General features: G+C 35.2%; 2 protein-coding genes across 2 annotated transcripts in view; both read right to left on the bottom strand.

The window, feature by feature from the left end:
* The window catches only part of LOC306873025 (cilia- and flagella-associated protein 221-like), a 31,667-nt gene extending 19,620 nt beyond the window's left edge, over nt 1–12,047 (bottom strand). The window contains exons 1-25 of the mRNA XM_079422017.1: nt 12,007–12,047; nt 11,269–11,446; nt 11,029–11,129; nt 10,632–10,718; nt 10,318–10,413; nt 10,116–10,216; nt 9,456–9,559; nt 9,146–9,305; nt 8,842–8,962; nt 8,087–8,216; nt 7,211–7,313; nt 7,010–7,097; nt 6,842–6,925; nt 6,450–6,545; nt 6,170–6,260; nt 5,604–5,701; nt 5,288–5,368; nt 4,563–4,670; nt 4,264–4,434; nt 3,665–3,823; nt 2,813–2,913; nt 2,609–2,704; nt 2,403–2,513; nt 1,506–1,553; nt 1,196–1,314 (exon numbers count right to left, since the gene is read on the bottom strand). Coding sequence (XP_079278143.1) covers nt 1,196–1,314; nt 1,506–1,553; nt 2,403–2,513; nt 2,609–2,704; nt 2,813–2,913; nt 3,665–3,823; nt 4,264–4,434; nt 4,563–4,670; nt 5,288–5,368; nt 5,604–5,701; nt 6,170–6,260; nt 6,450–6,545; nt 6,842–6,925; nt 7,010–7,097; nt 7,211–7,313; nt 8,087–8,216; nt 8,842–8,962; nt 9,146–9,305; nt 9,456–9,559; nt 10,116–10,216; nt 10,318–10,413; nt 10,632–10,718; nt 11,029–11,129; nt 11,269–11,398 — 2,584 coding nt within the window. The 5' untranslated portion in view covers nt 11,399–11,446; nt 12,007–12,047. The remainder of the gene's footprint in view (nt 1–1,195; nt 1,315–1,505; nt 1,554–2,402; nt 2,514–2,608; nt 2,705–2,812; nt 2,914–3,664; nt 3,824–4,263; nt 4,435–4,562; nt 4,671–5,287; nt 5,369–5,603; nt 5,702–6,169; nt 6,261–6,449; nt 6,546–6,841; nt 6,926–7,009; nt 7,098–7,210; nt 7,314–8,086; nt 8,217–8,841; nt 8,963–9,145; nt 9,306–9,455; nt 9,560–10,115; nt 10,217–10,317; nt 10,414–10,631; nt 10,719–11,028; nt 11,130–11,268; nt 11,447–12,006) is intronic.
* A 350-nt stretch (nt 12,048–12,397) lies between these two features.
* On the bottom strand, nt 12,398–18,817 carry LOC306873055 (interleukin-10 receptor subunit beta-like). Its single transcript, XM_079422057.1, has 7 exons — nt 18,738–18,817; nt 17,366–17,483; nt 16,951–17,117; nt 16,703–16,857; nt 15,640–15,799; nt 15,140–15,261; nt 12,398–13,047 (listed from the first exon to the last, which is right to left on the bottom strand). The coding sequence occupies exons 1-7, from the start codon at nt 18,805–18,807 to the stop codon at nt 12,670–12,672; spliced, it is 1,170 nt and encodes a 389-aa protein (XP_079278183.1). The 5' UTR covers nt 18,808–18,817; the 3' UTR covers nt 12,398–12,669.
* Between the last annotated feature and the right edge of the window lie 1,031 nt (nt 18,818–19,848).

A 19,848-nucleotide genomic window follows, 5' to 3' on the forward strand; every position in this document is an offset into this window, starting at 1 on the left:
GGATTAACATCCCATGGCAACTAGGAATTACAGAAGCTTCAGTCTGGATCCAACCCTTAAATGATCTGAGATGACCGAACACCTGAGAAAAGATAATGCCAACCCCTCAGAGGACCTCAGAGGATGCCAATGCTCAGACAACATACATTGCCAAAAGTTAAATATATTAAGGTTCTGCAATATATAAATCTATTGTGGAAACTTAATTTCCTGTAGAGCTGCTTTGCAACGATTTGTATCGTAAAAAGCGCTACACAAATAAACTTGAACTTGAATAATCAGCTTCTCACTCAATCTAATGACACAAGGAAATGCTGGATTATGTTGTCATGTTGGTGAAAATATCTGCAAAAAACATACAGTGGGATCCATAAGTAAAAGTTTTTTTTTTTAGGTGCATAACTTGTATTACAAAATATATATTTATATACATTTTGAACAAACTTGCCCACAAAACATGCCCATTTGAGTTCTGCTTTTATTAAAGCAAAAAAAAGTATTATTTTTCCAAATTAACGTTTCACTTGATATAATGCTCATATATATATACACATTTAGGATTTATATATTTTAGGATTTAAATATTTTAGGATTTAAAAAATAACAATATGATGTTAATTTTATTATAAATAATTTTCACAAACTTGGAATTGATGTCAAAGAGAGGAGACTGTTGTTAATACAGCAAAATTATTATATTACTGTTATTAAAGTTAAAAAAAAAATCCCCATTAGGATCAAATATTTGTAATGCATATTTATATATCTATGCATTGCATTTTTTAAAAGGGCTGCTGTGTATTAAACCAAGGCAGGTGATTTGACAAAACATTTTTTTATGTTAATTCTACACATATATAATAATAATAATAAAGGAAATTTGTTTAGAAACAAAATATTTAATAGAAAGCATGAAAAAAAGGAAGATCCCATATAAATATTGACCATGAAATCTGTTTCTGAAGGTACAGTAGCTGAGTTTCATGTGTCAGACATTTAATGCCATCTGGTGGCTTGTCACTGTATTTTGCTTAAGTCTGCAGGTTTACCTGAGCTGGCACTGCATTTCACTGTCCATTGCTTTCTTCTAGTTGTACTTATTAACAGAATATTAATATACAACACTTAGTTATGAATGAATTACTAAAGCATAAAGGCACGCATAAACCTAGCAGAGATTAAAAGTGCTATTTACTGTCACATGATGAAGCACAGCTGACTCTGCCTGTAGATTTCAATTCTTTTAATCTACCCAGCACTTTTGGTCCCAGTCTGTTGCTCTGTGTTGATGCCAACGGCTGCTCACATGTGTCTCTGAGATCAAAAGAGAGGAAGAAACTTTATCTCACCTCATGGATCTGCTGGAATCAACTTCCCCTACATGCCAAAACTGCAGAACAGACATAAAACTGCCCTTTTGCTTTATAGCTTATACTTCAGCAATCACCTTATCTATATGAGGATTATTTGCTACAAAGTGAAATGATCGAAGTGATGGTTCTCACCTCATGGTTGTTTCTGCAGACGTGACTGTTGCTACTGGAGTTCTGAGGCTTGCAGACAAAAAGATTAAGATTATGTTTCTATTCATACATCAACCTAAACATGACCATGATAAACAACTCAATTAGCAAGTCTCAATGATTTGATAACCCATAGAGTGGGGGAACTATGATGTCACTCTGTAGGCGGATCGGCTGTTAGCATGAAACTGGTTCCCTCGACAAAAACCCAATAGGATTTCCCCATAGGCTTTTGGATAATCGCAAAAAATAAGCTCTGTGTTCAATCATAGTTCATGAAACTTACACGTTTTGACCATCGAGATAATCTTTACAAAGTAATACAAATTTTATGAATTTTGAAGCCTAAATACAAGCGCTAGAACTAAAAAGCTAACATTAGGCTATAAACGAACTACAGCACCACGGTCGCTCTCCTTCAACGTCACCACCACCATGTTTCCGGCCGCTTTTAAACTTATTTTTAGAAACATTTTCCATGATAATTATTTACTCTGGATGAATTTTAATCCAAAAGAGCATGAGACTGTAAAAGCGGGTTAGAATGAGTTCCTGTTCAGCGTGATGACGCTGAATGTCTCCGACAGCGCCTGTAGTCCCGTTTAGCAACTTGTTAGCAACAGTCTTTTTAAAGAAACGTAACAGCTTTAAAAAATCACGAGTGGGGTGTAACTGGTGTGTTTCATGTCGTAGAATAAAACGTGAAAGTATCTTGAGCCTGTGTAAACCACGGACCTTATTTAAGGGATTTAAGCAAAATCCCATTCAAAAAACCCATTGACTCTGGGATGATGGAACTGGAAGTGCTAAAATGCTAACTCACTTCCGGGTTTTCGCCTACAAAGTGACATCATAGTTCCACCACTCTATTGTACCGACCCGTTGTCTTCATCTCCATCCTCTTTAATAGATGTAGCTGAAGATCTCTCAGACAGGCCGAACTCTGCCTCAACCATCTCAGGAGTGAGACGAAGATCTGAGCTCTCGGACCTGCCAGAGAGATCAAACCATCATGAATCTGTAAATGCTGTGACAAACAATCAAAGGCGAGGGGTTACTGAAGCTGGTGGCTAATCTGTATTTACACTCCAGCTTGAATCTCATCTCTGATGCTGTCGGGCAGATCCTGAAGAGCTGGAGGACCCTCCACAGGCAGCAGGATGATACCGAATGGGTCAGACCTAGATAGAAAACAGTTTTGCAAGACTTGGACTTGTTTGATTGCATGTGTAAATAAACCCTAGTGTGTAATTGAGAGGTAAATGAGAGTGTGTGTGTGCAGTACTTACATATGTGGGGCGCAGTCGCTTCTTATAGTCGAGATATTGGATAAAGTGCTCAAGGCCACAGAGGGAAACTTCTTCCATGTCATAATCCCTTTGATTATATCCTGCAATTGATATTTTTAAGTAAATGCATACAGGGTTTACAAATTTTTTTTTCTTAATAACATTAAAGAAATATTCAGGAACACCATATTTTGAGGATCTTGTTACATGTACTTACTGTTACATGTTGATCTGTTTTAGTTTAGTTTCTATGTCTTCCTTTGACCTAGTTTTCCTTAGTTGCCTTAATTAGTTAATTAGCTCCACACCTGTTTCCGTTTCTCCATGATTGTGTTTAGTATTTAAAGCCTGTGTTCTTCCCTGGTCCTTTGTCCGCTATTTGTTTTACCCATGTGTTTTGCTACTCCTCGCTCCTGGACTACCTCTGTTTCTTGTTTGGATTTTTCATTAAAAGACTTTATTTTTATTATACTCCTTCGTCGTGTGCTTCATTAGCACTACACGTAACACTTACTATTATAATAACAATAAATTATGCATAATTACATGCAAGTAACCCTAAGTCAAACCTTAATCCTAACCCTAACCATATAGTAAGCACATGTAGTTAATAAATATTACTCAGTACTTAAAAGTGTAATTACACTGTAACAAGGACACCTTAAAATAAAGTGTAACCGAATATTATAAAACAAATAATTCCAGGTCTGGATGTTAATGGTTTCAGACAGTAATAGTGCCAGTTATGATATAAAGCTTCATTTTAGAGACACACTTATAGACACTTTGTTTTTGTTCGTTTCAAATTGCGATGTGCGAAAATGTCTCCTCCTGTAAAAATTCTCAACAAACCTTTCTATCTAGAAATTTCTTCTGTGTTGGCGGGAGATGCACACCCATGCCATCGCCTTTAGGGATGGTGTATCGTGGCAGTGGACACAAATGAAAGTCCAGGTCACACTCCAGGTAAAGCGGAGCTGCTTTGAAGGCATAAAGATGTGGAGCAGGATTCTAAATTCAAATAAAAAGATAACATTAATTCATTAAGACTGGGCCATTTTCAAACATGTCTTGAATAAAATAATAATTCAAAACTTTTAGTGTCAAAAAAAAAAAAATACTACAGAACCGACAGGATATATATACTTTGTTCCAATGTTATTTTAGGATCATTAACACATTATCATTTTTTATTTAATTTTAGACATTTTGCTGTGTTTTTGTTATTTTATGATTTTTTATTTATTTTAGTTTTATTTTAATAAATCTTTTTAGTTTATATATATATATATATATATATATATAAATCAAAAAAATTCCATTAATGTTTATTTATTTCAAGTAACAAGTTTTTTGTTGTTTTTTTTTTATATTTAATTTTATTAAACAATAATAACCCTGTTTTATTCATAGTATGGGCATGCTCATTATAAGTGACTCAAAAAACATACAAAGATCCGGAGAGGGTGGGCGTTGGGTGGTCTGAGGAGTGCTTCAGGTGCACTGAAACTAAGTATGGGATCTAAATCCTGATCTGATCCATGATCTTCCTCTTGTTTCTTATCTTCCTCATCTTCACTGAGATCTACAGCTGTACATGTCACCACAGGCAACAACTCATCCTATAAAAATACAATAATTAGATTTTCTTTCAGACTTATTTTTGATGCAAACTTTGAATTCCAAAATAAATAAAAAACAAACAAACAAATAAAAAACTTTAATGGCTAAAAGTAACACATATGTTTACCTGTGCTCCAGTGCGCAATATCTTACTCAGGTCAGGAGGGATGAATGTAGCTGCTGCATCATAGACAGATAATGGCTGATAACCCATCAGTTTGTAACGCTGGGGGACCTTCAAAAAGATGCGCAATTCTCATTTCAATTAATATTTGTTTCTGTTAAAGGGGCAATTTCATGTTTTTTAATGGATTTAGTTCACCTAAAAAGATTAAAAAGATATTTTGAAAAATGTATCAGCTTTTTTTCATTTGTTTGTTTGTTTTGCCCATACAATGGAAGTCAATGGGAACTAAAATTGTTTGGTTACCAGCATTCTTCAAAATATCTTCTTTTGTGTTCCACAGAAATAAGAAAGTCAGACAGGTTTGAAATGACATGAGTTAGTATGTGATAGAATTTTCATTTTTGAGTGAACTATGGTTTTAAACATTATTTAAGCAATATTATTATACTATACTCAGCACCATTTTGGATAAATAACTGGCTTTCATGTGGCACTTCCTGTTTTTTTTTCTTCCTATTCTTTGTGGCTTGCCACTCAACCTTACACACACGTAAGAACATCTCTCATGTATATTACGCAAATTAAGACATTTTACAAAACCACATTTGACATTTCAAGCCAAAGGCTGCCACTTACAGTAATTCAGGAATTTTAGGAATAATTATAAGACACACAATTCCCTATCAGAAGGTGAAGGAGTGGGAAAAAGCACTTTCTTCCCGTACCTTTAGACTGAATAATGGAATTGTGAGTTTCATATCTGCTTCAGGCATTCTGACAGGAACATGCCCCAACGCATTCACAGCCTGTAAACCACAACAAAACTTCATCCTCAATGCCACGAAATATGCCCTGATATTACCCATCTCAAATGTTGAACTGAAACTTTTTGACAATGTTTAAACAAAATTAACCTCTTTCAAAGACTTAGATTCTATTTACAGTAACTGAAAAGAGCTTTGTTGTAAAACCACAATTATAAAGTGTATCAGAGTTACAGTATACGTAAGCTCAGCACAATAACCATAAGCAGTCTCTCACAAGTTCATCAGGTTGGTCATCAGGTGTAAATGTATTGAAGGTGAAGAGCAGAAGTTTTTCTGGTGTCAGCGTAAAAAGACATGGCTTCCCATCCCCATCTACAACAAAAAAGAAGAATATCAAAAAAATATCTATGTAGATGATATGGCTATGTAATAACAATGTAAACTACTGCTGAAAAATCTGGGGAAGGTAAGATTTATTGGTCTCTTAGGCTCACCAAGACTTTCTATTTTAATATATTTTAAAATGTAATGTATTTCTGTGACGGCAAAGCTAAATTTCATCAGTCATTTCTCCCATCTTCAGAAATCTTGAGGTGCTGATTTGGTGCTAAAGATAAATGTCTTATATAATCAATGTTGAAAATATATTTTTTGTGGAAACCATGATTTTTCAAGACATTTTGTAAGAATTGTTTGAAGAATAGAAACTTTAAAAGAACAGCATTTATTTGAACTAGATTGCTTTTGTAAACATGTAAAAGTCAATAGTCTCACTTTTGAATCTAATGTGTGCTTACTGAATACAAGTGTTAGTTTCTTAAAAGAAAAATCCTGACTCGCCTGATTTTTTGTCTCCCTGCAGACTCTTAGTGTTGCGAACAAGCTCTCTTAGTGACACCAGTCTCTTGTTCATACGACATTGAAGAACAACCTCAATTAAACGAAACACAGTGTAACATTATTGAACTTATTAGTACAGTCAAGCATTTTATTTCCAAGCACTGCTAATCAGCACAGTGAGTGGTAAACAAGCATTGTAGTAATGTGTTAAATAATAGTTTAATGACATTCAAATTAAATTATATAGACAAGGCAAAGGCAGAGTTATGAGTTATTTTACTTTTCGAGCAGCCTGCTGGAAGATTCTGATTGCTCTCTGTCTGACCTCCAGTCGACCAGTGCCATAGCTGCTGAAAACAGCAGTGCATTCTGGGAGCTATAAAATAGAGCTGTTAAATAAGTCTAAAAGATATGAATTTTAAAAACAATGACTGGAGCTGGATGCTAATGCTTACATGCAAACAGTACTGTAGGTGAAAAGTATCAAGATGCAATTTCATGATATAAGCTTGCAACATACTCAAAACTATGTATTTTCCCACCATCAGTACATACTTGCAATAAGTATGCAAACTGGGACACAAAATGCATCAAAGTTACAGGCTAGAAACATGACTTCAATAAGAAAAGTGCTCATTTAAACAAATATTTCAGTGTCACACTTTCAAATACCTGTCCAACATGTCGCAAAACTCGCCGTGAGGAAAGTTTAGTTGAAGATCTCGAAGAGGCCACCGACTTACCACTGTATTTTAGCTGAAATTCACATAAAAAGCATGAGCATTCAGTGGAAAGCGGCACAGAATGTTCAATATGAATTAAATTAATACATTGGCTTACTTTGTATGCAGCAAGAGCCTCATCTTGCTCCTTCAAAATTTTAAGTTTCTGGTCTGTTGAACATGGATCATCACCCAGATCAACTTGCCTAAGGATAAAACACACTAGTCTTAAGGGTTTTCTAGTTCACCATATAATATTATTTGTAAACTCAGAATATCTATATGTCATATATTATATAAATCACATGGAGCAACACACCAGCAGATATGTTTGGATTTCTGCTCTTTTTGTTGGACCTTCTTTAAAAATGTGGCTTCTTTCATCTCTCTTGGCTGGTCTGCAACCTTGGTATAAGACATGGCTTCAACAAATAAAACACACAGATATCTTACATTAAATAACTGTGATTTGTGGTCACATCGACTTATATTTGATTACAAAATGTGTTCATGCATGGTTTAAAATCTGATTCAATTGTTAAAATTGAATTTCTGTTTCGGCCATAATAGTCATCCTATAAGGTTTTTGTTATTCGGGATATATAACATATTTGACATCACACACAGCACATTGGGTAAGAAATGTTGCTGAGAGTTGGGTAAAAAATATATATATTTTTTTTTTAACTCCACTGCTGTCATCAGATTTTACTAGAATTACATACAGTGTGATGACTCTGGTGAGGGCAGCACAAAATAAAGTGGTACATGTGAGCTAAAGAATGGCCTCGGAAGTCAAGAAAAGCACCACTGTAAAAGGCCATTTTCAGGTTGGGTAACTTGCAAAAGGGGCATAATTGGGAGACTATAAAATGGAGCACTGTTTATTATTATCTAAGCTCCAGTCTGCTGAAAGGACCAGATTAGATCAGCATCAATTTCCATGCTGGTCCGAGTAAGTTTTTGCTTTTAAGTGCAGGTTTGATGCTGGTGGACCACCATAACTCTTTGTCTTTTGTAGGAGCAAAAACATTGCTCGTTGAAGCTCGCTGTCCAATGCCAGTTAAAAAAACCTTGGTGAAGACATCAGCATTCCAACATGCAGATACCGAGCCTTTGCCAAACTTTAATTTCCCGGGGTTTAGTTCTTAACATGCACCTCAGATGCCCACAGAATGAGAAATGGTGTTCTTACCCTCCCGGAGGTCCTTGTATCTCATTTTGTCTTGTGGCTGGAGAAGCATTTTAACCAGTCCTGCTCGAGTGGTGATATCTGTGGTGGAAACCTGCAGTTGAGGATCAGGTTTGGTCTTCTTCTTGCTGCCCTGTAAGAGTAAAAACAGAAAAATTTCACTGTATGCATGATGAATTGCTGCATGATTGTTCAACCAGAAGAAATGCTTTAATTTCTCTATGTACAAACATTATTATTATTGTTATTATTACCAACACACAATATTTTTTAATCTGATATACTGTAATTGTATTATAGAAATTACTTTAAACAATACCACAGCTAAAAGCTTTGCTGGTTTAGAAGTGTAATTCTGTGTATGAGTTTTCCACATTTGATGGCTGGCAGGGTATCAATTCAAATTCAATTCAGGAAGCTCAGAGTGCAAACAATAAAATTTAATTTGTATTTCAGTCTCACACAAACTTCTCAGCTACTGCTTTTTAATGGGCATAAATGAAATTGACCTCAGCTAATTCAAATTCCTGTATTTGTACAGCTTAAAACTTTTCAGACCCTGTTGAAAATACCAGCACCAAATGTGTTTTCTGTTCTGGGTGCAGGTTGTCTTGCTCAGCTAGAAAGACCAATATTTTTGCTGGTAAACAGCATGGCTTGGCTTGTCCTTCAGCTAGAGCAGCACCAACCCATCACAAAAATATACTGTGATTGAAGCTGATGTTTTCAAAATTGAAGTAATAGAAGTTTCAGATTACCTTCTCCAATGAGGGAGCCGTTTTAAGTTTATGATGGGATGTAACAGCTGGAGATTTTCCATCAGAAGTCTTCCGCTCTTCACCAAAATGATCATCATCCTCGACATTTCCATCAGGTTTACTGAGGCACAGAGAACACAAATGCCATTATTGTTTGTGCTATAGCATCTACACTCAGATATTTACATTACATTTTACATTAAGGATGTTGCTGTGTGGTTGCTAAAGTTCTATGAGTGTTTTAGCATATTGTTTTTAGTATATTGCATTGCTATTGCACTGCAATCTTTTTTCTGTGTATTACCTGAGCAGCAGGTATGGAGATGAGGAACCCGTCACTGTGAAGATGACAGGTTTAGAGTTGAACTGAGAGATGACCAACTGCAGTGTGATATCAGCTGTACCGTATCGCAGAGGTGTAAATGTCACTTTTAACACAGTCTTTCCATTTGCTGGAACAATCCCTGTTTAACATAGGGATAACAGTATGTAAAATCTACTGTTCTAGATATTTGATCACCAACTAGACAGAGTTATATCAATATTTATGCCTTTATATTGGTTCACATTGCTCTCTGACAGCAGATATGTCAAATGTGAAAGAATCTAGTTACCTGACAGTGGTTTTACAGTGAAGGCCTTATGGGGCTGAAGGCAGTGCACTTGGAACTCGAAGTCTATTGGACAACTGCAGCTAAGTGGAATCACATGACTGGCACTATAAAAGCAAAAGAAAGTCATATATTTTCCCACTTTCATTTACACATCAACAGAGGGAAAATTAACTAAACATGTCTTTATCATATCATTTCCATCTTATTTATTATGTTTACTGCCATTTTAAATGTCCCTTAAGCTCACCAAGGCTGCATTTATTGGATCAAAATACAGTAAAAACAGAAATATAGTGAAATAATATTAGAATTCAAAATACCTGTTTTCTGTTTTCATATATTTTAAAACATAATTTATTCATGTGATGGCAAAGCTGAATTTTCTGCAGCCATTACCCCAGCTTTAAGTTCAAAAGTAAATCATTGATTTTAAAAATATTTTTTTGTTACATTGTAAAAGTCTTATGGTCACTTTTGATCAATGTAAGGCATCCTTGCTAACTAAAAGTATATATATAAAAAAAAAAAAAGTCTTACTAACCGCAAACTCATGAACAGTAGTGTGAATATACACCATATATCATAGATAGTTTTATAACAAAAATGTTAACATACAGTTATTTTACATGTTATTTGTGTAATATGTTAATCATTACATACCTCTGCCCAAGTGGCACTGGAGGAAGACTAATGTGCGATGGGATGTGAAGATCATTGATAACAGGATATGCATGAACAGGAACCAGTAAGTTCTCCTCACCCTGAAAACAGCACAAACACACACACACACACACGTTACAGCTGTTCTAAGTCCTGTCAGAATTTGCATCTGCAAACATCAGACAAAAACATGTTCCTGTACCTTGCAGTGAATCCTGATGTTATCAGAAAAGTAACGCCACTCATCTGGCTGGAAGTGCACTGTAACACTGTAAGCCAGACCCGGAACCAGTCGGCACTGCATTTAAAACAAGACTACCATCTCAGTGGTCCTAAAATGAGCTTTATTTTTATTTATGATAAAAAATAAATAAATAAATAATTAAAATATATTGCCCAAACATTTTTGACAGGTTTTATTCAATTCACCTTTGCTGTTTGAGTTCCGGAACTAAAATAATCAGAAATATTCTAAAAAAAATGTAAAGCACATCTATAAAAGTAATATTTGGTTACCTTTTTGGTGTACTTAATTTGGAAATGCTTTGTCAAAGGGGGTAAAATGTGGACACTGAGCACTTCCGAGGAGACATTGACAAGTTTCTTGGGAAAAAAACAAACAACAGTTTTTGTCATTACATCATACTTCCTCCCATTTTCTTCCCCTTCTGTAATGTTTCTTTCAGTTACAACCCATGAGATGTTTCCCGCCGACCGCAGAGTACTAGCAGCGGAAATTTGCCCAAGCGTTTCAGAAAAAGGGAGCCTCCAGCGAAATCTTTAGCAATAATAAAACTTTTTTTGTTTTGTTTTGGGTCACACTGACCGTGACACGAGCCATGTAAACATTCCACAAAACTTTTCACACCAAAAATTAATTATATTTCTTTTTAGCAAGAAGTGAAAAACCAACCAGATTCCTCCTGTAATCCTTTCCTACTTCAAAACCACTGAAATGCAGTTCTAATGGTTCGGCCTGAACTACACCATTACTCTTCAGTTTGGCAAACACCCCTAAAAGATAAACATGCAAAGACAAATTATACAACAATATGAACAAAAGTCTATCAGTTTCATAAGACCAGTAATGTTGGTGGCCTGAAAGCTACAGGTCTACTGTTTAAGAAACAAACATTAGAAAAAGTGGTCTTACTAGTTTCCAGAAGGTGATGGGGGACATATCCACTCTTTCTGGTGTCCTCCAGCAGCTGGCTGAGAGGAAGCAGGTTTTTCTTCTTTACGCTCCTGGAGAAGGTCTCGGGGGCTGAATGAACCACCTCCATGTCAGCTGGACTTCACAGAGATTCTTGATCATAACAAATAATCCACACCTACGAGCAGATAGTTGACATGCCATTCAAACAGCATCCTTCAGTGGGACATTCAGTACAATGTCTTGTAGTCTTGTAAACAACATTTTTCAAATTCCTTGTAGAATTATTATAGAATACTGCAGTTTTGATGTGCTATGAATATTTTTCTTCAGGCATTCACATACACTTTAACCTTAAACCATGTTAGACATAATGTCGGCTCCATGTTATTTTTATTACCTCTCAAATGCACTTTTTTCATCATTTTATAGTTTTGTGGATATGTGTAATATGATTAAAATTCCCAGCTCTCCTCATTAACTTTACAGTTTTAACATATATAAATTAAATTATTCTTATTAGAGCAAATAACTGCCGAAATTTCCCTTGAACAGTTTGTTTTCAAAACATAACGGACGTCAGAGGGTTATATTACTGCAAACAGCGCAACGTCGACATTATACGAAGAGTTTTATTTGAAATCCTGTTTAAAGTGTCCTTTTATTTGCTTATTTAACTCGTATCTGAAACAAACGCACTTTAAAAACTCACTCGAAACTCAAAGAACGTAGCGCTACCTCTGTTGATTCTCCACTGAGGTCAAGTCAACAATCCCGTCACCATGACAACAAAAGACGCTGAGGTTACAAAGAGCAAAAAGGTCCAACACATTTTTTAAACTTCTATGCATTTGAAAAGAAATTAGCTTGTGTGTGTGTGTGTGTGTGTGTGTGTGCAAACAAAACATTAGCACAAATTTATACTTAAAACAACGAAGAGGTGTATAACTGAATACAGTTATTGAGTTCCAAAACCAGAATAATGGGAAATGTTATCTATTGTTTTTGAGGTATATCTCTGAAATCTGGTTGAGGTTTTGTACCTTATTTACATAAAATAAAAACATAACACAGTGTTATAATTAAATTAATTAATTGGATCAACCGAGAAGTATAATTCAACTCAATTCAAATCAGAGAAATTCAACTCAGTTTTATTTATGAAAAATTTACTATTTTACAACAAAGATGCAACCATTAATAGGCATACAATGATATACGTTTCTTAGAAAGTGCATTCAGTTATTAGCATGAGAAAACAATGCGAGAAATTATATACATTCAACAGACAGCCGTGCATTGCACCACTGCATAGTCGTATAAAATTATTTTGTATGTTTACAGCAGAAAATCATAAGATCGTTCTTAAGTAAATAAGATCATCTCAGCTTGTTGGTGGCTTCAGCAAACACAGTCAATGTGGCTCAGCTCAGAGCTTGTGCCTGCAACATTGTAGTAACTAGGCTGATTGCTAGTGAAGCAGGGTTGGTTGAAATGAGTGAATAGGGAGTTTTTTAAGCATAACGGATAGAGATGGTTAGGGTAAAAAGCAGGTGCAGGTTTCATGTGCATCAGGAGTTTGTAGTCCTCTTCCATCTCTTGAATTGGGGCAAGAACAGACGTCAACCCAGAGTCCTTGTCCTCCGAGATCTTGGCTTTCTCGCTGAGTGCTTCATATAGATGGTCCTCAGATATGGCACTGATTTTATCATGCTGTTCTTTCTGGTGTGCAGAATGTTGGGTCGCCTCAGCATTCCAAAATGTCGGTACAAATAAATTCTAGAAAGAAATATATGATAAATACATGGTATATAAACAATGATGTTTTTGCAACTAATACACAGAAATATTAAATTAAATTAAATTAAAATTAAATTAAAATTAAATATAATTTTTTGAAGTAAAAGACACTCTTGTATCTGAAAGTAGAATACTCCAATAAACTTTATTTACAGCTTCAAAAATATTTTCACAGTCATTGTTTAAATAGAAGTACTTCAATTACTAAAACTGAAATAAATTAAAGCTAAACTAATTTTCTATATAATATATATATATATATATATATATATATATAAACATTAATTAAAAAAATTACAAAAGCACATGAAAATTACTAAAGCAAGCCAGAATAAAAACTGAAAATATAAAAATAAAAGCTAATTCAAAATAAAAATAGATCTCATTTAATACTAAAATAACATTCTTCAAACCCGATTCCAAAGAAGTTGGGACACTGTACAAATTGTGAATAAAAACAGAATGCAATGATGTGGAAGTTTCAAATTTCAATATTTTATTCAGAATACAACATAGATGACATATCAAATGTTTAAACTGAGAAAATTTATAATTTTAAGGGAAAAATAAGTTTATTTTAAATTTCATGGCATCAACACATCTCAAAAAAGTTGGGACAAGGCCATGTTTACCACTGTGTGGCATCCCCTCTTCTTTTTATAACAGTCTGCAAACGTCTGGGGACTGAGGAGACAAGTTGCTCAAGTTTAGGAATAGGAATGTTGTCCCATTCTTGTCTAATACAGGCTTCTAGTTGCTCAATTGTCTTCCTCTTTATGATGCGCCAAATGTTTTCTATGGGTGAAAGATCTGGACTGCAGGCTGGCCATTTCAGTACCCGGATCCTCCTTCTACGCAGCCATGATGTTGTAATTGATGCAGTATGTGGTCTGGCATTGTCATGTTGGAAAATGCAAGGTCTTCCCTGAAAGAGACAACATCTGGATGGGAGCATATGTTGTTCTAGAACTTGGATATACCTTTCAGCATTGATGGTGCCTTTCCAGATGTGTAAGCTGCCCATGCCACAAGCACTCATGCAACCCCATACCGTCAGAGATCCAGGCTTCTGAACTGAGCGCTGATAACAACTTGGGTTGTCCTTGTCCTCTTTAGTCCGGATGACATGGCATCCCAGTTTTCCAAAAAGAACTTCAAATTTTGATTCGTCTGACCACAGAACAGTTTTCCACTTTGCCACAGTCCATTTTAAATAAGCCTTGGCCCAGAGAAAACGCCTGCGCTTCTGGATCATGTTTAGATATGGCTTCTTTTTTGACCTATAGAGTTTTAGCCGGCAACGGCGAATGGCACGGTGGATTGTGTTCACCGACAATGTTTTCTGGAAGTATTCCTGAGCCCATGTTGTGATTTCCATTACAGTAGCATTCGTGTATGTGATGCAGTGCTGTCTAAGGGCCCGAAGATCACGGGCATCCAGTATGGTTTTCCGGCCTTGACCCTTACGCACAGAGATTGTTCCAGATTCTCTGAATCTTTGGATGATATTATGCACTGTAGATGATGATAACTTCAAACTCTTTGCAATTTTTCTCTGAGAAACTCCTTTCTGATATTGCTCCACTATTTTTCGCCACAGCATTGGGGGAATTGGTGATCCTCTTGCCATCTTGACTTCTGAGAGACACTGCCACTCTGAGAGGCTCTTTTTATACCCAATCATGTTGCCAATTGACCTAATAAGTTGCAAATTGGCCCTCCAGCTGTTCCTTATATGTACATTTAACTTTTCCGGCCTCTTATTGCTACTTGTCCCAACTTTTTTGGAATGTGTAGCTCTCATGAAATCCAAAATGAGCCAATATTTGGCATGACATTTCAAAATGTCTCACTTTCAACATTTGATATGTTATCTATATTCTATTGTGAATAAAATATAAGTTTATGAGATTTGTAAATTATTGCATTCCTTTTTTATTCGTAATTTGTACAGTGTCCCAACTTTTTTGGAATTGGGTTTGCATATAAATATCACATTTTTATGGTCAGATAAAGAAAAGTTGTGTATAATACACATATAAAGCATAGTGGAACCACATCAGACACATACCTTGAGAAGTTCTGGTAGTTTGGTTTTAGGGTACAGGAATCTGTACACTTTACAGATCAGCCAGGCAGCTAGGATTGCCAGAGGAAGAAAGATGGCAGCAGCAATCACACAGCTGATGAGCACTAATGCAAACACACACAGAGAGGAAGATTGGCACCTGGAAGTCACCTTGAAGCTTCTTTAAAAACAGTCCTTTTAAATCACTTTGTTGATAAGAAAAAAAAATACGTTGCTTATCAGTTTAAACAAAAGACTCAAATGATATTCTTCAACTCTGCTGTCTTAAATTAATGCATATTTGATCAATTTGACCAGATACATTTGACTGAGGGCATCATTTGTTGACAGAAATCATTTTAAATCATAATATTACCTATACTTTTATATAGTATATTATACTGTTAACTACTTCATTCCATTTTTGTTTTTTGTTGAATAGATTATGTGATAGTTGCAGGGCTGTCTGAAATACTTTGTGTCACAGGTAAAGACAAACTTACCAGGAGTGTTGTTCACACACACGGTAGCACTGAACTGTTTGACATTGTTGTAGCCTTTGGGAACCACCATTGCCCGAGCACAGTATCTGCTCCAGGATTGCAGTCCTTTAATACTCAATTTAACATCTTCATTGGCTTCAGTTACCATCTTCTCTGTTGCCTACAGGGACAAAGGTCATCTTATGATTATTTTGAAGATAAGTATGAAATATTTATTTATTTGTTTGTGGTTCCACACCAGGGGCCTGTTTAAGCCAGGTTTATTTCAGTTGATTTGTTTCAATATAAGTCAGACTAACTGAAATAAGCCTGGCTTATTTGGTATACTTGTTTTATGAAACCCAGATCCCAGACCTTTTTGACATTTTATAGTAGATCAAATATACCTACTTCACAACAAGGCATATGTTTTAATATATTCTCGCGTTTAAAACTCTAACTTTGAATTTGTGAATAAAACCTGCAAAAAAAAAAAAAAAAAAAAAAAACCCCCCCCCCCCATTTATATGTAATGATTCTTTTTTTTTCAGTTGGGCAGCTCTAAGTAAAATAAATAATTAAAATTGCCTTTATCAATACAGCATAAGCCTAAATTCACTAAATTGTTTTTATTTCAATTTTAGTACATCAACTAGCTTTATATTTCACTATACTACAGTTAATGTTTACTTTTTCTTTCAAGAAACATTTTTTAAAGGTTTTAGTTTTAGTTTATGACTCTACTGGAATTAAGATATATGGGTAGTTGACAAATAAAAAAAAATGACTGTGTCCTATGGTGTTACATAGCAAAAATGTAGAAAAAAAAACTTAACATGCAAATAACATAAGAAAAATGTATCTTCTTTCTTAGAGTTACAAATAGCATGAGAGAGGTTTATCTTCAATGTTAGAGGTTAGGTTTTTTGTTTGTTTTTCCGTCACACCATAGGACACATTGATACATCAACTACCCATATAAGCATAATCATATCTTAACTTGCATATGAACAGAAGTGTATAACAGTTGTTTGGGGATTCAAACTTCCTCTGGAAAAAAAAAAAGTTGTGAAGCATTTTATACCTCCTCTTCAAAGCCTTCGGTCCAATATCTGATGACGTAGGACACTTGTGAAAAAAGGTCTGCAAGTTTGCCCACTTTCAGCACTGGATCTTGGACGTGCACATCCAAGGTATTATTTTGGATGACAAGATGCACAGTAGGGGGTCCTATGATTGCTACATTGGAGCAAAGTAGTTTATATAATTATTATTTATGAATATTATATTGACAGTCTCTATAGTGCAAACTAAGAGCTGATTCACACTTACTGTGCTTATTTGGTAAAAATTCGCTTGCATTAACCCACTCAGAGAACAGCCCCTGATCCTCTGCCCGCACTTGAAAAATGTAGCACCCAAACACATATGGCAGGTTTCCTACATCACATTTCAGCTCTTTGGTGTTTACACAGATGGAAGCGATTTCTTTTCTCAGGCTACAAGGACAGAATGACAAACACAAGACACACCATTTATGTAAGTACATAAGGCAAATATTTTGTTCACACAATAGGCTTATTATTTTCAACTTCTGCAAAGACTCAGAAGTATCAGATTCCAGCAGAACAATAGTTCAGTGCATTTTTAATAGCTGATCAAACACATTGAGATGGGAATATTTGCATGCAGTTTGATTTTTGTCTTCCATATTGGATTATTTCAGAGGTATTTTGAGTGTACTCACATATATCTTGTTGTGTATGTCACGTTACTCATGGGATTGTGTGGAGAAGTCCATTTGACAAATGTAGCCATATTGATGGAGGTCACCTTCACATTTTGGGGTGCAGCCAGTTTTGTTTCTAAAGTAAAACAATATGACACTCTCAGTAATACATTATACAGCTTTTATCATCTGAAAGTGGCTCCATAAAGTCTTGGGATTACGAATTATAAAATATATAAAGTATTATGAGAGTCAAAACAGCTGATAAAAAAACATCACGATAATCCATACAACTCCAGTCCATCAATTAACACCTTGTGAAAAGCTGCATGTTGAATCACATCCATCATTAAGATGTTTTAAACTTCAGACTGGTGCTGTGATATTGCTATTTCCAGAGAAAGTCATCTTGTCTGAATCAGGAGAGAAATATGCACAAATGAAGCACTGTTTACAAGCGAAAACAGACCAAAACCGTTCTAAACAAAAATGGTGGATTTTGATGCGAGAGAAGAACAGAGGATGGACTATTTCACTGTTGGGACTCTCATTCTGACGGCACCCATTCACTGCAGAGGATCCATTGGGGAGCAAGTTATGTAATGCTAAATATCTAGTTGTTCTGATCAAGAGACAAACTCATCTACATCTTGGATAGCGTAAAGGTGTCAAATATATGCAATTACATAAATCTTTTGTAACTAATTTACACTTTGTGCTGCATATGCATTTCCTGTCTGCTTCCCACCAGTAGGTCGTGACCCAGTTTGAAAGCCGCTGCACTAAATAACATTTCTGAAGAACTGGCATCCGCAAACAAATAATGCTGTTCACAAAATTAACTGTAAAAGTTACTTTTAATCATTTGATGTCAGGTCAGTGTTTAGATGTGTGAAGCCAGTTCCTCTGAATTTCACACAAGTGTCCTACAGCAGAGGAGCCACAGGTGCAGTTCATCACATTATATGATAATGTTCCACTAACCTTTGACAGCCAGACAACCACTTCTTAACAGCTTGTCTGTGGTTTTTCATTTATAATTCTATTGCATGTTTTGCTTGGAAAGTGTAATTTGTCATACATGTATGTATGTGCATATATATATATATATATATATATATATATATGTGTGTGTGTGTGTGTGTGTGTGCGCACACTTCCTTTTAGGAGCCTTTGATACTACATATGATGATTATCGAGAAATTAAAATACACTATAGTATAATAAAATATTTTGTAAAGGTCAAAATTAGTCATTCTTAAGAATACTTTTAAATGAATAGAAGTAATAAAAGCAAACAGAATAAAAAACAATAAATATATGCCATATTTAATTTTAAATGGTTACCTAAATCAGTAATCATAATCATAAATAAGCAAGCAATACTGACCAGCGTAGGTGGTGTGAACATCCTTGGCCACAAAGAACATGAGAGCCAACACTCTGAGCTTCACAAACATGACTGACAACATCACTGATGGGGCAAGCAGCGGCTGGGAGCTTTTATCATGTGCTCAAGAGGAACCAAGAGCAATATGACTCAACAGCTTCCTCTTTGAGATGGGGTTATTAATAATAAAAAAATAAAAATAAAAACATCAAAAAGGTGATACATGGGATGAAAGTCAAAATAATAAAAATGCAGATAATTAATAAAACAATATTTAATTTTGTAGTATTTGTCAAATGTCAATACTGATATAAATTTGAATTTACATGTAGAACGACAATCACTATTTTTCATAAAAGCATTATTTTTTTATTTTTTTTACAACTCATTTCTTCTTGGAAAGTCAAATTCGTGACCACCAGGGGAAAAACAGGGAAACTCTATTGTGGTTTGGAAATAAACAGGTCCAGCACTGCCCTAATTGGTCACCGTGTAATTTACCTCACCATTAAGTTACAGAAGTGTGAAGCATTCATGCAATCCAGAATGCAGCTGTTAGAGTTCGAATCTGATTTGTTTTGTTTTCTCTGTTTCATCTCTTACTTTCACTTTTATAGTGGCATATGTCACCTGTTCAGCTGGAGCCTCATTTATAAAACTAAAAGTGTACGTAGGCACAAAAGCTCGATTTTGCGTACGCACAAAAATTTATAAAACCATGCGTACACCGGAACCTGCGCAAAAATCCCTTTATAAATCCCAGTCAGGGGAAGATTGTGCATCTCCACCCCGAAATCACCATATATGGAGCTTACAACGCCTAGTTTTACTATGCATATCCTCATCTGCAACATCATTCCCATCCGCGTGACACCATGTTTAACACCGTGACATTAAGGAAATATGAGATACGGACTATAAATGCCATTTGTCTTTTTTTTTTGCTAAAAGTCATCCACCATCCTTGTTATGTTTTAGAAACAAAAAATTAAAATATGAATTAAAAACAAAACTGTTTAAAATAGTTATCAAATAAATAGTTTAGAATAAAGTTTTAAAGTTATACAGAATAAAGTTGATCTCATTCTTTTACACTGGCACTTTTTGTGGA

The sequence above is a fragment of the Barbus barbus genome, assembly GCF_936440315.1.
Source record: "Barbus barbus genome assembly, chromosome: 7".
NCBI classification, from domain to species: domain Eukaryota; kingdom Metazoa; phylum Chordata; class Actinopteri; order Cypriniformes; family Cyprinidae; genus Barbus; species Barbus barbus.